Raw genomic sequence first — 16,779 nt, 5'->3', positions numbered from 1 at the left:
GAAACTCCCATGAACAGAGGAGCCTGGTAGGCTGCAGTCCATGGGGTCGCTAAGAGTCGGACACGACTGAGCGACTTCACTTTCATTTTTCACTTCCACGCATTGGAGAAGGAAATGACAACCCACTCCAGTATTCTTGCCTGGAGAATCCCAGGGACGGGGGAGCCTGGTGGGCTGCTGTCTATGGGGTCGCACAGAGTCAGACATGACTGAAGTGACTTAGCAGCAGCAGCAGCAGAGTACCTTCCTATCCTACCCATTATCATTACATCTCTATCTATAAAATGGTAAAGGCTTCACAGAGGCTTCAAATATAATTAGAACACTTTAGTTTCAAAATGCAATTCATGGCCCGGAAGTAATGAGAATAATTTCTAATAATTGTCTCAACTCCCATTATTATAAATTTTATACTTAACATGTTTTCAGTACTCCACGTTAAGGTGGCTACCTACCAGATGAGGGTTACACGAGCAAGAACTGTGGGGTGAGTCACCCACAGTCAGGGACAGTAGAGGAGGTAAAGAAAGGCCTCTTGAAGACCAACAAAAACATCCCCAGTGTTTGGAGCTGGTATAACTAGCAAGTGTTATAGAAGCTACAGTAACAAAACAGTGAAGGTTATCACTCTAAGAATAGTGAAGTAAGAAAACAATCTGCCTTCCTTCTTCTTTCTCCCTGGACTCACTTCAAAGGTCTGGGGAATGAGGAGTGGAGAGTCCCGTACCTACTGCAAATCCCACAAATTTGGCCTACACTAAATAGAATCAAATTACTCTACAACAGAAAGTAATGGAGTTAGATCAAGATGTATCAATAGGGAAAAAAAACATGTACGCAAAAGGGAGACTTTTTGACAGGTACCCTTTAAAAATTCTGTTTACATCCTAATAAATTGAAATTCTTTGGGGAAGCTGTTTCTTTAAACTGTTATCTCTGGGAATATTTCTATCCAAATAAGGGACTATTGTATAGATTCCCATTGCCATCTCCTTGGTCAGTTCTGGAGAAGCTCTTTATTTCTAATCTCTATATTTAATAATAATAATTAACATCTGAATATTTACTATGTGCCAACAACTGTGTTTTTATCAATGTCTAAATGCCAAGTTTACATATTATTCTATACATTATATTTAGATTACTATCTCCAATCTCCAAAAATTTATTTTAGGAGCCCCTAATCTCATCCGACTGAGTGACTGAACTGAACTGAACTGAATCTCATGAGCAGCATGTTTTTGAAACATTTTCAAGTTACTTTCTAAAATTATTTCCACAAATCAGTCTGGTGTTAGTTTGTATCCATTTCAGAGGTTGACACTTCTAATCTTACCCCAGATCTACAGATTACCTCACAACTTGGATCCTAATGTTCCCTATAGACTGATTTTAAGGAGTGTTCTTTCAAACACCTTTTTTAAATAAGAAAAATTGATTTGTGAATTCTCTTTTATAATTTGTGAAACCAAGAGAAAGTGAATGACTTAGTAAAGGATACTCTGTATCAGGGAAGTGTGTTACTTGCTCAGTTGGCACTACTCTTTGTGATTCCTTGGACTGCAGCCCACCAGGCTCCTCTGTCCATGGGATTTTCCAGGCAAGGATACTGGAGTGGGTTGCCATTTCCTTCTCCAGGGAATCTTCCTGACCCAGGGATCAAACCTGGGTCTCCTGCACTGCAGGCAGATTCTTTTTTGAGTGAGTTACAGGGGACAGAGTTAAAATGTAAACTTTAAATTGTCTAGTGTTTTTCTTTCTTATTTAAATTTAGCCAAAAAAATCATTAAAAAATCATGTTTGTATGATTTAGACATTTGGCTAAACTGTTTAAATCACCTACTTTTAAAGACTGTATACACATTTAAACGTAATTCTCCTAGACAGATAACAATCAATTTTTAAAAGACATGGAAATTTCAGTCTTCCAAGAACAATTCCAGAACTAAAATATTCTTCTAGAAAATGCTCGTTACAGCTAATGGCAAAATTCATTCATTAAACAAACATGCATTGTGCACAGGTATTGTACCCAATGCTGAGAATATAAATTAAGACACTGTTACTGCCCTTAAAGAGAAATTCCACTTAACAAAGGTACAAATGTCCACAGTCAAGTCATATAATGTGCTAGGTAAGAAAGTGAGAACTCAAAAAGCTCTCAAAAGGTTCAGGTAAACTAAAACAATTTAGGTAAAATTAAATGGCAGTAGAGTCAAATTCATTTACTGATGGGGGGGGGGGGGCGGGGGGAGGCGCGGTGCTGAGGAGAGGGGAAAAAAGGAAATTAAAAAATCTACATGAGTCTAAGTAGGGAGAGACCAGGGTAAACAATAGCAAATGTAAAAGCCAGGAGAATGCAGTTGATTCCAGATTTAGTAACCATGTTCCCAAGAAAGCTAATTTTAGTATGGATTCATAAAAATAAGGTGCAAAGAAAAGGGGTCCAAGTATTTCCAATTGACTTTGCAGCAAGTACCTCTCCATGTCGCAGGTGTCTTAGTACAAACTAGAGCATGTTAGCAGGACAACGGGAAAGGTGAAGGACCTGAAAACCTATCACTGAAGACTTGTCAGAGAATGATGTTTACCCTGAAAGAAAAGCCAAAGCAGGACATGATTGTTTACAAATATTTAAAGGATCTGTGTGACAGAGCTTGCTAGCTACCCTTTCAACACTCATTTTTTCCTTCATCCTTATCTACAGAGCCCAGATTTTTAGCAGAGCACTTTGATGGTCCCCAGTCTCCCTTGAGGTTAGTGGACCATGTAACTAAATTCTATTGATAAATCAACAAAAGTGGTGTGGTACTTTCAGAAAATCTCCTTCAAGAGAAGGGGTGTGCCCTTCTGCCTTTCTTCCTGTCCTGCTGTGAGGAGTGTCATCCTGATTACTTGCCATCCAGCAGCTACTTTGGATCACAAGGGCGAAAGTGACAAACTAGGAACAGTGAAGCTGTGGGAAAGGAGTCTGGGTGCCTGACAACTTCATGGCAGTTGTCATTTCAGCCCAGGACTTTCTACTTCTGGATATTTTTACATGAAAAGAAATAAATTTTCATTTTGTTTAAGACACTCTTATTTGGGGTTTCTCTTACATGTAGTTGAACCTTGGGTACCAAAAAAAGGATATTTTCTAAGACTCAGACATCTTTAAAAAATGAAATGATCCACTTTGTGATGCAGTTACCTATCTCCGTACCTGTTTAAATGGAGGCTGTAAGACAAGCATCAGAAGTGGTAAACATTCCAGGGGGTGAAGAAAAAGTGGGTTACCAGACCTCTAAAATTCCTGTCAGTTCTTAAGATTGTATGATTTCCTCCCAACTTCTCACTTGGGGATGATCAGTGGCTCTAAAAAACAAACAAAAAAACCACAGCTCCTTTCTCCCCTTGAAAACATATTTGGACTATGACCACTAGACTCAGCCCTACACTGAGTAGCACAGTGGTGGGCAGTCTTCTGGCCATGCTGCCTGACTCTATCTTGTAGTTAAATTTATTCCAAGACAGGCACCTCTAAAGTAAAAATAACGGAGAACCAAAGAGCAAATCAATAAACTCTTCAGCAAAATTGTTGTCATAAAGACAATCATGAGCCTGGAAACAATAAATCAGGATCTCTGTGGAGATCTTTCCTGTGTGCCTAGTGTAGTCGGTTAATCAAGATGTAGCCCACAATCACCACCCCGATTAGTTTTTTTTCCTTTTATGAAATGAGGGTAACACCCTCATCCCCTTTCCATCTTTCCTCTTCCATTCTGTTCTCCAATTTCTAACAGCTGTAACTTTACTTCATTTCCCTTGTTACATTGTCTTCATATTACTGTTCTGTAATTATCATTACCTGTGCTTTGTCTATTAAGTGATTCTTTAAACATTTATTTCCTTGAAACAGTAATACACACATGGCAGGAGTCCAATTTTGAACAGAACACACAAGAGATAAAGTCTTCCTTTCATCTCAGAGTCCGACATCCCCATCTCTTGAGATAAACAGTTTTCATGCACTCTTGAGAAAGAAGCTGAAGATGCCTGTTATTGTTAAGTTGGCTTAAGTTGAGTCCAGCTCTCTTGTGATGCTGTGGACTGTAGCCCGCCAGGGTCCTCTGTCCATGGGATTTCCCAGGCAAGAACACCAGAGTGTGTTGCCATTTCCTTCTCCAGGGGATCTTCCTGACCCAGGGATTGAACCCACATCTCCTGTGTTATGCATTGCAGGTGGATTCTTTACCGCTGGGCCCTAGGAAAGCGAACATGTAAAGGCAGCTATATATGTACTCGTTAAGTATTTTCTAGACACACTATTTTCTTTTACATTTAGGTCCACAAGCTATTTTGTTTGTTGTTCAGTTGCTAAGTTGTGTCTGACTCTTTGCAACCCCATGGACTGCAGCATGCCAGGCTTCCCTGTGTTTCTCCATTTCCCAGAGTATGCTCAAACCCATGTTCATTGAGTTGGTGCTGCCATCCAACCATCTTGTCCTGTTACCCCTTCTCCTGCCCTCAACCTTTCCCAGCATCAGGGTCTTTTCCAATGAGTTGGCTCTTTGCATCAGGTGGCCAAAGTATTGGAGCTTCAGCATCAGTCCTTCCAATGAATATTCAGAGTTGAGTAGGCACCAAGTATATTCAAATAGCCCAGCATCATTTATTCAAACATCCAATTATTTTTTCCTTATCACTACAGCATCACCTTTGCAAAATTAAAATGTTCACATAAGCATCTGTCTGGGAACCCTATTCAGTTCCATTGGTCTACTTTCTAACATCTGATAGTATAAATCCCCCAACTTTGTTCCTGTTCCAGATTGTCTTGGCTGTTTTTGATCTTTAGAATTTCCATACACATTTAAGGCTCAGCTTGTCAATTCACTCACACACACAATCTGCTGGGATTCTAGTAGAGATCAGACTAAATCTATATAGATCATTTGGGGAGAACTGGCACCTTTACAATATTAAGTCTTCTGAACCATGAGCACAGGTATCCGTGCTACTAACTCTTATCTATCCAGCTACTAACACTTGGGTCTTCTCTAATTTCTATCAAAACACAATTTCCAGTACAGACTTCTTATACCTCTTTCATTAAAATTTATTCCTAGGTGCAGTGGGCTGGATGGTGCACCAAAGACATTAGGGCCTAATCCTTGGAAACTAAAATGTTTATTTGGAAAAAGCATCTTTGCAGACATGATTAAGGATCTTGAGACAAGGAGATAATTCTGGATTATCCAGGTGGGCCATACATGCCAGCAGTCTCTATGTAACAGCGGCCTGCATGCTAAATCACTTCAGTCACGTCTGACTCTTTGTGGCCCTATAGACTGTAGCCCGCCAGGGTCCTCTGTCCATGCAACTCTCCAGGTAAGATTATTGAAGTCGGTTGTCATTCCCTTCTCCAGGGGATCTTCCCAACCCAGTGATCTAACCTGCATCTCTTTTTGTCTCTTCACTTGCAGGTGGGCTCTTTCCCACTAGCACCACCTAGGAAGCCCCCTATATAACAGACAAGAGGAAAATTCTAGACACACAGAGAGAAGGCAACGTGAAGATGGACACAGAGGTTAGAGTGACTGTGGTTTCAAGCCAAGGAATGCCAAGAGACAACAGAAACTGGAAAAGGCAAGGAACAAATTCTCCCCTCAAGCCCCTTGAGGGAGCTCAGCTGACACCTCAATCTCAGACTTTTCGTTTCTAGAACTGTGAGAGGATGAATTCATTTTAAGCTATCATGCTTGTGGTAATTTGTCACAGCTGCCACTGGAAACTAACATACTAGTTATTCAATATTTTTCGTGCATTCATATATGGTAAAACTTAAAAAATTTAATTTCTTAATTGTTTAGCAGTGGTATATAAAATTAACTTGGTATATAAGTGGTATATAAAATTATACTGACTGTATAAACTTGCTAAATTCATTAATACTAACACTTTATAAATTTTATACAGACTATTGTGCTTTTTTCCATACAACAGGTTGATGTATTTCTTTCTAATCCTTATATTACCTTGCGTTTTTACAGTCACTGGGATGCCAGTACAACAGTGAATTATATCTCTTTAGACGTTTTGAATTTGTAACTAAGAAAATGTAATGTCCATTCCAAGGTTAAAATATAATGTAAATAATATTTAAAAATTGTAATATAGTAAAAAAAAGCAGTCAAACAAAATAATCAACAGCCTTCTAGTTAACAAATCTTAAACCCCTCTAGTGACTCTGCATCCTTTGACATTGTTTATGATCCCTTCTTAATGCTTGTTTCTTCCTTGCTCAGATTCTTTTTTTCTGCCTCTAACCCCTTTTATAGACATTCCTCAAATTTTCTTAGGGCTTTTCTCTGTCTATACTGTCTTTGTTAACTGTTGGGATATCATTTTAAGGCCTATGATTATTCTTCACAACTCTTCTCTTCAGGGGCAAAACAGAAACTTGTTTTTCCTTCTTTTAAATGCCATACTCAAACACCCATTCTTCTCCCCAGAGAAATGCAGTATTCCCTGCTGCACTCAAGGAAATTGTGAATTCGTCCCACTTTAAGGGTTTTAATAAACAGAAGTGAGTTACCGAAGTTCCCAAACCTTCACAATATTTTACTCCTTGATCTACAAACAGAAACTCCTTTCTGAAAAAAAGTGGCTGAAAGGTGTTGGAATGCTGGGGTGTTAGAAAGCTGGCTGGCCAAGCAGCTTCAGAGTGATATTTATCTTTGTGAATTCACTCAGTTTAGGGTCCGGCCTTTGTGTTACAGGACCAGAGATGCTGAATCATGATCATTAGAACTTGTGTATGAAAACCAAAATACCAATGTGCTAATTCACAATGAAAAATATAACTGTCAAGGTAAATGAACGGCTATTCATTTTATTTGGCCAAAATGTTCTCTCCCTGCAGAGAAAATTATATGGGAATTAAAATAACATTTACAACTGTATTTGTTAAGAAAGGAAATAGAATAAAAGGTTTAGTTGTAAGCTTCAAATATTTAATGGAATATCAGGTTTTGATAAGAGAGATGAAACTACCTCTACTACCAGAACCAGACAGGTTTTTGTACCTGCTCAGGAGACTTTCCCCTTTAGACTGGGGACCCTGACAAATATTTACCTCCCAGGCTTTTCTTGGCTCAATTCCTGATTTACATGTTCCTCCTTTAGGGATGTTATTTCTTTCAATGAAGACTGTTTCTGGCCAGAGAGGCTTCTTTCCGGTTTGATCCATTCTGCATTGATCTATAATAGAAATCTTCCAGGACAATTTTAAGTGTTTGACAAATACCTTACTGTGGACCCCAAACACCGATCTGCATACATCTGTGTACTAAATGTTCACAAGAAATCCTCATTTCTACTTACTGGTGAGTCAAAAAAAAAAAAAAAAAAAACCAACATTTTTTTAAACGAATAAAATCCTAAGTAGCCCCCCCAAGGCCAGGCAGCCTGGCACACAGCAGAAGTCCTCAAATCTGGTGAACGAAAAATGCAGTTTCTATTCCTCCTGCCTAACGCAATTCAGGAAAGCATTACAGAGCAAATCGCCTGTCAGGCTGGAAACCCCGCTAGACTGCAGCTCTGGGCTCACCTCCGCTCGGGGCCTCCGCCCTCTCCAGAGCTCGGCTCTAAGCCTCGACCGCAGGTCAGCGCGCTGAGAAAGCGCCAACTGGGCGAGGATCCCGTCCCAGTTTTTATTTCAACACGGACAACGCCCACTCCCCTAAGTAATGAAACAGAAAAGACGAACAAAAGAAAGGAAAAGGTGAGACAAGGCCGACTGAGGAAAACAGTTTTTAAAAACAAACAAACAAAACACTGTTTGGTGATATACAGTTGCATTGTTCGGTACTGGAAACTCATTTCGGCAGCCTCAGCCTCTCCAGGAAATCAGGCCCCAGTTCTGAGGTGCAGACCACAAAAACTACCGAGACCAGAGGGTTAGGACGGGGCCCAATCCTTCAGCCGCCCGGGCCTCGGATCCACAAGGCCGCCCCGCTCCGCCGCCCGACTCCACCGCGAGCAAGCGCGCTTCTCCACCTCCAAGCAGGCGGTGAAGCCCTGAAACCCGGCGGCCGACCCTCCGCGGCATCTCAAGAGAGCCGCGTTACCGCGACTCCCCCCTCAAAAAAAGATTAAAGGGGCGGGGGCCGCTCCCGGCACTCTGAGGCCTCGGGTCAGCGACGACCCTTTCCTCAGGCCGACCGCGTTCCTTCCGCCCTGAGAGGGCAAAAGAGTCCCGAGGCCTCGCGCGCGCGCCTCCGCCCGCGCTCCACAGCGCCCCCTAGGAAGGAAGCCCGCGAGGCGGCCGCGCCTCTGCGGCGATTTTATTAGCGCTCGGTTGGGGTTGCCCGGCCCGTCGGCGAGCGGGGCTTCCCCGCCCCTCCCCCTCCTCTCCGGCGCATCCCCCCCTCCGCCCTCCCCCGCCCGGCGGCCGGAACCTCCCTGCGGGGCGGAGTGATACCGGCGGCGGCGTAGAGCGCGGCGCGGCCGAGAGGGGCGGCGGGCGGAGGAGGAGGGGAGAGAGGCGGGGCCGGGGCGGGTTGTTGTGAGGCGACTGCGCTACTGCCGGACCGGGGCGGTTATGGCGGCTCCATATTAACACCCTCCTCCTCCTCCTCCTCCTCCGCCGGCGCCGCCGTCTCCTCCTCCTCCTCCTCTCCTCTCCCGCCCGCGCTCGGAAGCCATCTCCCCCTTCTCCCCCTTCTCCCTGACGCCTACCTCTTCCCCCCTCACCTTTCCCCCTCCCCTCTTCTACCATGCCCGGCATGATGGAGAAAGGGCCCGAGTTACTGGGGAAGAACCGATCGGCCAACGGCAGCGCCAAGAGCCCGGCGGGCGGCGGCGGCGGCGGCGCCTCGTCCACGAACGGCGGGCTGCACTTCTCGGAGCCCGAGAGCGGCTGCAGCAGCGACGACGAGCACGGTGGTAGCCTCGAACTCCTCCCCGCCGGCCCGCCTGCCCCCCCCCGCCCCGTCCCTCTCTCCTCCCCTCCCCCAGCCCCCTCCCCTCGCCGCGCTCCCGCCCGCCCTCCCCCTCGGAGCCCGGGCGCTGCGGTAGCCTCGAACTCCCGGTGCAGTGCAGCAGCACCCCCCGCCGCACCCCCGCGACCCCCGTCCCTCCGCCCTCCACCAATCCTCCGCCCTCGCCCGCACCCCCCCGCCCCACCGCACCTCCAGCTCCCCGCCCCCATCCGCTGCCATCTCCCGGAGTGCCCGGAGTTAATATCTTCCCATCCACCCGCCGCTTCTTTTCCTCCCCTTCTGCAATTTTCATATTTTATTAAGTATCTCTTTCTTTCTCTCTTTTTTTCTTTTTTTCCCCTCCCCGTCTTTCTCTCTTTTTCTTTCTTTTTTTTCCCCCCTTCTTGACATTGCTTTGCAGATGTTGGGATGAGAGTCGGAGCTGAATATCAAGCTCGGATCCCCGAATTTGATCCAGGTAAATCTGTTTGCTTAAGCAAAATCCTGTCTTCTTCCTCCCGCCCCCCCCCCTCCAAATCTCCTTTTCTGGGACTGGTTTAGGGTGGAAAGGGGTAGAGGGCGGACGGGCGGGGTTGGGGTCCGGGTGTGCGGTTGGGAGGAGACGCGGGGCTGGGATAGGCAGGCATCTCTGGCGGGAGGCTGTCATGTCACGCTTGGCAGGGCTGTGACACAGGGCGTGTGGGCAGATGCGTGCCTTGCAAGGTTAACATGGTTCCCCTGGAGGCCACTTGCCCGCTGGTGGCATTCACCTTTCCACCCGCCTTGATTCCGGAGTGAGCAGAGGGAGACGGCCCTTGGCGGAATTGAGGGGTCGGAGGCCGGGGGTGGAGCGGCTGCGGGCCCCAGAGCTGGAGGAGAGGGTGTGCGGGCTGTGCGTGGTAGAACCGTGCAGATGTCAGTGGCTACCCGACCCAGCCCCCGGGAGCCCAGGGCCGCGCTCCGCCCTGGCGGCGATCCCCGGCGGCTGTCACCGGCCGAAGCCGAGGGCGAGCCCTGCCTGACCCGCGCTCACACACACGGGATTTTCTTTCTTTTCTTTTCTTTTTTTCTCTCTCTTTTTTGGCTAGGTGGTGTAGCTTTGGTGGCGACCGCTTTGCGGAGTAGGAGCCGCGGAGCGAAAGGGATTGGGGGAAGGGGATGGGGAGAAGCCAGAGGCACACCTCGCTCCAGAGCCAGCCCCGGGGAAGTGAGACCACAGGACAAGTGACCGCAGCTGCCAAGGAGACATTTTCTCCCCAAGCAGCCAGGTTCCAGCGTCCTCTGCCAGCCCGGCTTGCGGGCTCCCTGTCTACTTTTCTCCAAACAGGCTCCCTGGCGGTCACGGGATCTCAGCCTGGACGGGGATTGGGCGAGAGTTCCGCATATGGAGGCGCCCTTGTTGGAGCCTCTCGGAGTGGAGTGTGTCTCCTCCTCCCCACCCCATCCCAGACCCTCTTCAGTTCAGGCTTTGGGCAGACTTGGAAGGGTTTTATCCCCCAACCCCCCACCCCTTGCACTTGGTCAGTTCCTTGCCCATTGCCCAGTTATAGTAATGTCGTGTCTGTGTCGAACTCTTGAATTCTGTATTAGATATTAATGGGGCTTACTTGTATTTTCTTAGGGAAGATAGCATGTTTCTTTGCTTGTGGTTTATCCATGGGTATTTTCATTCTTCTGCCCATTGCTGCGATGCAAAGTGATATTTACCAACCGTTTAGAGATGTTTAGGGTTTAGGCAGCTCTTCTAGTCCTAAAGGAAAAGGTAAAATAATGAGAGGGTAAAATAGGATTGTCAGTGCAGGCTATTTTTCAGTAGGTAAAAACAATGATACAGGAGTGCTTACTAGGTCAGAGTTGCCTTCTAAATGACATGACTTAATAAATTTTATTCAAAAGCTATCAGTGTGTGTGCTGGAGGGCTTCAAATAATTTTAAATGTTGTGAAACAAATTTTATTAATGTAGCTAGTAGGTGAATAGCGCTTCCACATGACTGTGCTGCCTCGTATTTCAGCTTAACATTTGGAAGCTTACTCTGGCTTAAGACAGACTGAATTAATCACTCAGGTCTTGACCCTCCATAAGCCTCAGTTTCCCTAGCTGTAAAATGGAAATAAAAATAGGGAATTCTTGCTAAGGTTATATGAGTGAGCAAATGGAAGTACTCTTTGGAGGTTAAATTTAAATTACCATTATTAAATTATCATTCCTCGTAATGGTGAGGAATGATTCTGCATATCTTTATATCTTTCTGATTTGGGGCTTCCCTTGGCTTACCGCTTTTTTAGGAATTGATAAACTTATTTCCCAGTTAGAACTCAGCAGCATAATAAACATGGCTTATTGTCCCATTAGGTAGGTTTGTATTTCATAAACAACAAATAGACACAAGTTGATGAGGGGTCTTGTGTTAAAGAGCTGGACTTCATGCTGAAACAGATGTGTGCATGCCATGACCTGTCCCCTGTAGCAATTTTGGGAACAGATTTCAAGCAAAGGAATACTAGAGCCAATTTTAAAGTTAGAAAAATAGCTCATTTAATGTGCAGAGTACTTTTTATGTGGTTTCACATGGCCACTATTTCTATTACCCAATTTCCTTGATCATCATATTTTTGCATATTTTGCCTAAGTAGAATATTTGAGGGGAAAATCACAAATATTGCAATTTCTAAAGTTACATTTTCACTAAGTTTACTCAGACTCAGTGATCTTTTTTATTAGAATAAGGACAGATGTCATATTCTTCAAATTCATCTGCAGACATGCCTCAGAGATGTGAGTTTGATTCTAGACTACTGCAATAAAGCAAATGTCACAATAAAGCAAGTTACATGAATTTTTTGTTTTCCCAGTGCATATAGACGTGTACAATGGCATTAGGTCCAGAAATGCAATGTACATGCCTTAATTAAGAAATGCATTATTGCTAAAATATGCTAGCCATCACGTGAGCTTCCAGGGAGTTGTAGTTTTTTTTGCAGTAGTAGCATCCAGGATCACAGATCATCATAACACTATAATAATAATGAAAAAGTTTGAAATATTGCAAGAATTCCCAAAATGTGACAGACAAGAAATGAGCAAATGCTATTGGAAAATAGTGCTGATAAACTTGATTGACACAGGCTTGCTGTAAACCTTCAATTTGTTAAAAAAAATTCACAATAGCTCTGGAGCACAATAAAATGATGTATGTTTTTATTCATTTTATCCTCAATAGTCTGCAGAATATTGAACCCAAGGGCACAACTAAAACCAGTTATCTAAACTTAGGTGGGCTTTTCTGTAGTTATAGGCAAATTTTGTCAAGCAAATGTAGACTATCATTATTAGACACTTTTTACAAGGCAATTTTGAGTCTCTGTGCTGTTCAACATAGTACACTGCTCTACCTTATTCTAAGTGTTTGTGCTGTTGTGTGAAGTTTTTACTCCATATCAATTCAATACCATTGGGTCATAACGTCGCATATTTCTTTGGAAAAGAAGAAAAAAGAAAAGGTATTTATTAATTAATGGTAGAAGTTGAGAAATGGTCAGCTCCTCTCCTTTTCTCTTTTACATACTATTGTCTTTAGTCTTATAAACCACTCAATCTGTCTTCATGATTGTTCACCCATAGCCATCCAAGTCATTTGGAAGAAAAATTTCTTAGATACCAAGATTAGTATGATCAGAATATAGGAAAATTAAAAGAGGATTTTTTTCTTGGAGGATATTTTTACTGGAGGAGATGATAGTGGTGATGATAGAAATTAAGCACAGAAAGAATTACTAAAATGAGTGTTTTAGAAAACTTGAGTGAACTGAGACTTAAATTGGAATTCCTGGTGTTAGAGGTTAGAAACAGTTTATGTTAGCTAACAGACCATTGCTAACTGCCTTTATAAAAATTTACTAAGCAGACTTTTTATTCTTTTTTTTTTCTTTGTGACTCTTTTCCTTTTGATGATTTGCTAGGCTGTCCCAACTTTTCTTTAGTGCCTTCTGACTATACTTACATCATGAGGAGCAGTTTTGTGTGGTGATTAAGAGTCTTACCTCGTATCATATGCCTTTTAGCCACTATGGCATTGTGACCTTGGATGAACGGAATGTGTCCAGGCCTTAGCTTTCTTATTTGTGAAAGGAAGATAATGATAACTACATGATAAGGTTAAGTAAAAATTAGTGTGTATCACCAAGTTGATGGACATGGATTTGAGTGGGATTTGGTGATGGACAGGTAAGCCTGGCGTGCTGCAGTCCATGGGGTCACAAAGAGCCAGACCCAACTGAGCTGAACTGATTGTATATAAGGCAGTGGCCTTCAAAATATTTTGTTGCATACTCAAAGGAAATTTGAAAAACAGATTCACATATTTTTAAGTTGACATCTGTTATTTGTCATTGAGTTTATCAGTTGAAAGATAGAATTTCCAGTGTATTGAAAGTGTTAACACTTTGAAATAGAGTTGTTATAAACTTACTTTAAACACATCCAATTAAATGTAAATACTATAGTAATGTGGTAGGATCTATTTTATAAAATGTATAAATTTTTGTAATTTCCATGCATTTTCCTCACAGAATTTTATAAAACATTTTTGTTCTTAAAAGTGTTTTATTGATCACCTGTCCAGTTTCTGTACTATCATGTACTCTTGTGAACATAAGGTTCTAAATGTTTAATTCTTCTGTCTGGAGTTATTACAATCATGCATAATTAAGTAAGATTGTAATAGTCATGGTACCTTGAGTAAAGGAGAGTTTTACTGATATTTTGTTGGGCATCATGGTGGTTTTTAAATTTTAGGCAATGTACTCTTGTAAGATTTGGGTTGTGTGAGAGACCTGCCTTTTTTTTCTTTTTCTCTTTTGAGTGAGGGAAGGACATTTGTGAAGAAAAAGGTCAGAAGTAGCTTAAGTGTATAGCTTAGACTGAAGGTGACTTCTCAGGCAGGTTGTCTTGGAAAAGAAAACAGGGAAGTTGATGTTCTGAAAATTAGTTCTCAGAAAAGATTCTTGATTGTGTACCCCTTGGAAAGTTGTTGTTTACCTCAGTTTGAAATTGATGAATTAAGTATATATAGTTCAGAGCCTAGTTTATAAACAGAGTTAAAAAAATTTGGAGTGTCTTATTGATCTTAGTATTTAAGTTCTTTATATGGAACTTATAAAGTTCCATGATTTCCATCAAAATCCTTAGTTTGACTGTCTTAAAGGAAATCTGAAAAGAAATAGATTTATATTTTTGTACTTTCTTTGAAACTTGCTATTGGTATAGAAATCCTAATCAGAATGTCTTTTGTTGTTGGTTTTCCCCAAATTGGTCTCACACATGTACTTTACCTACTGTAGTTAGCGGCTCTGAAAGACTTCAGGAGGATTGAACTTCTTTGGTTATTCAGTCACTCAGTCGTGGCAACCCCATGGACTGCAGCACTCCATACTTCCCTGTCCAACACCAACTCCTGGAGCTTACTCAGACTCATGTCCATAGAGTCGGTGATGCCATCCAACCATCTCATCCTCTGTCGTCCCCTTCTCTTCCTGCCTTCAGTCTTTCCCAGCCTCAGGGTCTTTTCCAGTGAGTCAGTTACTCGAATCAGGTGGCCAAAGTATTGGACTTTCAGCTTCAGCATCAGTCCTTACAATGACTATTCAGGACTGATCTCCTCTAGGATGGACTGGTTGGATCTCCTTGGCGTCCAAGGGACTCTCAAGAGTCTTATCCCAACACCACAGTTCAAAAACATCAATTCTTCTGTGCTCAGCTTTCTTTATAATCCAACTCTCACATCCACCCATGACTACTGGAAAAACTATAACTTTGACTAGGTGGACCTTTGTTGGCCCTTGAGGTATAATCATAAACATTTTTACAGGTAAAAGCAAAGTAAGCGTTTGGTTTATGTCCTTTAAGTATTTTGGTTTACTTCAACTTTTATGATGGAAAGGGTAAAGCTTTACTGAATGCAAGTCATCCTGAGAGGTAAATTGTTTTTAATCATGCAAGTTACTTTCTGTTACTCTTTATAGGAGAGGAATCAGGCTGAGTTGTCCGTAAAACAAAATAAGTCATTTTAGCTATTTAGTCTCATGTTCAAAGGGTTGGTAAGCGAGGTCATCAGCTGTTTGAGTTAGAGCCCCATGAGATTTATTCGTGTGTATTTTTGATTGATAAGAAGAAGCCTTTCCAGTGTAGACTAAGAATGGAACTTAAAGAACTGTCTTCAGTAAGTATATAGTAGTAATGACAATAAGTCTTAGGTAGTGCCTATCATATGCCAAGTCCTTTACACATATGAATTCACTTCATTTTTTAACTACTTTGTGAAGAAGGTGCTCTTATTATCCCTATTTTTAAAGATAGGTTAAACTGAGGCACAGACAGTTAAATAAATTTGTTCAAGGTGTCAAGGTGTCAAAGCTAGGAAGTGGCAGAGCTGAGATTCACACCTGGAGTTTGTCTCTATAGTGATTACTCTGTTAACCATTGTGCTAAAATATCTCTGGTTTCCTATAGACGTCAGTCATCTTTTGGTCCTACCTGGACACATATATGATTGCAAATGGTGGCGTCCAGTTCAAGAGCTAGGGCAAAAACATTATGAAATACCTAAGTAACCGTTCTCTGCCACGAGACGCGATTGCTACACACACGCACACACACTCTACCACCAGATGTGATTGCTACACACGCACGCACACACCGTACACCCACATTAGAAGAGATATTAGTCCCCACAGTTTGGATGCCAGTTTCTGTCAAAAGGATCTGGCTCTTAATTACAGTGATAAGAATTTATGAGGAAACTTAACTGTTCTTCATGAGCAAGAGTACAAAAAATAGTTTATATCAGTTTAAGAAGAGACATTTAATGAAAATATTTTAATTCAAGCTTTTTGTAATAAAAGGATCAGATGCAAGGAAATATGTCTAAATATTAAGCATGTATGCTGGTTAGACTCAAGACTTAATGGAAACCTTTGTTGCATTCTATATTCTATTAAGTGGTATTTAAATTAGCATCACAATCTATTGTGAAAAAGAATCAGTCTCATATTAAAGGATTGAAGTTTAGGATACTCACTAGAAATAGCAGTAAGCATTAGTTGCTCATTTGTGTCCAACTCTTTGCAACCCCATGGACTGTAGTCTGCCAGGCTCCTCTGTCCATGGGATTCTCTAGGCAAGAATACTGAAATGGGTTGTCATTCCCTTCTCCAGGGGATCTTCCCAACCCAGAGATCAAACCCAGGTCTCCTGCATTGCAGGCAGATTCTTGACCCACGGAGCCACCAGGGAATCCCAGAAATAGCAATGCTGCTGCTGCTGCTAAGTCGCTTCAGTCGTGTTCGACTCTGTGTGACCCCATAGACCGCAACCCACCAGGCTCCCCCGTCCCTGGGATTCTCCAGGCAAGAACACTGGAGTGGGTTGCCATTTCCTTCTCCAATGCATGAAAGTGAAAAGTGAAAGTGAAGTCACTCAGTCGTGTCCGACTCTTCGTGACCCCATAGACTGCAGCCTACCAGGCTCCTCCATCCATGGTATTTTCCAGACGAGTACTGGAGTGGGTTGCCATTGCCTTCACCGAGAAATAGCAATAAAGATTTTATTAAATAAAGACTTCTGACCAACTTAGATAAAGTTGTCTATTTCTGAGTGGTTTAACTATTCTGCTTTTGTGTTTTTGTTTTATGTGGTTAAAATTAAATATATATTTTAATATTGGAGTTTTTAAAAGATAGCTTAAAATTTATTTTCATTGTATATAAATTTTAGATAATATCCTTCAAACTTGATTTTCTTAAATTCTTAATTCCTGT

At 42.5% G+C, this 16,779-nt stretch overlaps 1 protein-coding gene and 1 long non-coding RNA gene across 14 annotated transcripts in view; one reads left to right on the top strand and one right to left on the bottom strand.

The window, feature by feature from the left end:
• The window catches only part of LOC122708225, a 78,545-nt gene extending 69,676 nt beyond the window's left edge, over window positions 1-8,869 (bottom strand). For 9 of the 10 annotated variants that reach the window (XR_006345062.1, XR_006345061.1, XR_006345057.1 and 6 more), the window contains exons 1-3: window positions 8,737-8,869; window positions 7,592-7,723; window positions 7,118-7,255 (exon numbers count right to left, since the gene is read on the bottom strand). This is a non-coding gene — a long non-coding RNA (uncharacterized LOC122708225). Of the gene's footprint in view, window positions 1-7,117; window positions 7,256-7,591; window positions 7,724-7,834; window positions 8,441-8,736 lie in introns of those variants that run through there. The other variant, XR_006345059.1, reaches the window with a different exon arrangement.
• Window positions 8,760-16,779, top strand: part of RCOR3 (REST corepressor 3) — a 52,747-nt gene continuing 44,727 nt past the window's right edge. For 2 of the 4 annotated variants that reach the window (XM_043924432.1, XM_043924429.1), the window contains exons 1-2: window positions 8,760-8,925; window positions 9,385-9,441. In XM_043924432.1, coding sequence (XP_043780367.1) covers window positions 8,760-8,925; window positions 9,385-9,441 — 223 coding nt within the window. Of the gene's footprint in view, window positions 8,929-9,384; window positions 9,442-16,779 lie in introns of all 4 variants that reach the window. The other 2 variants (XM_043924431.1, XM_043924428.1) reach the window with 1 other exon arrangement.

This window comes from Cervus elaphus, chromosome 14 (assembly GCF_910594005.1).
Source record: "Cervus elaphus chromosome 14, mCerEla1.1, whole genome shotgun sequence".
Lineage (NCBI taxonomy): Eukaryota > Metazoa > Chordata > Mammalia > Artiodactyla > Cervidae > Cervus > Cervus elaphus.
This window is presented reverse-complemented; position numbering and strand designations above follow the sequence as displayed.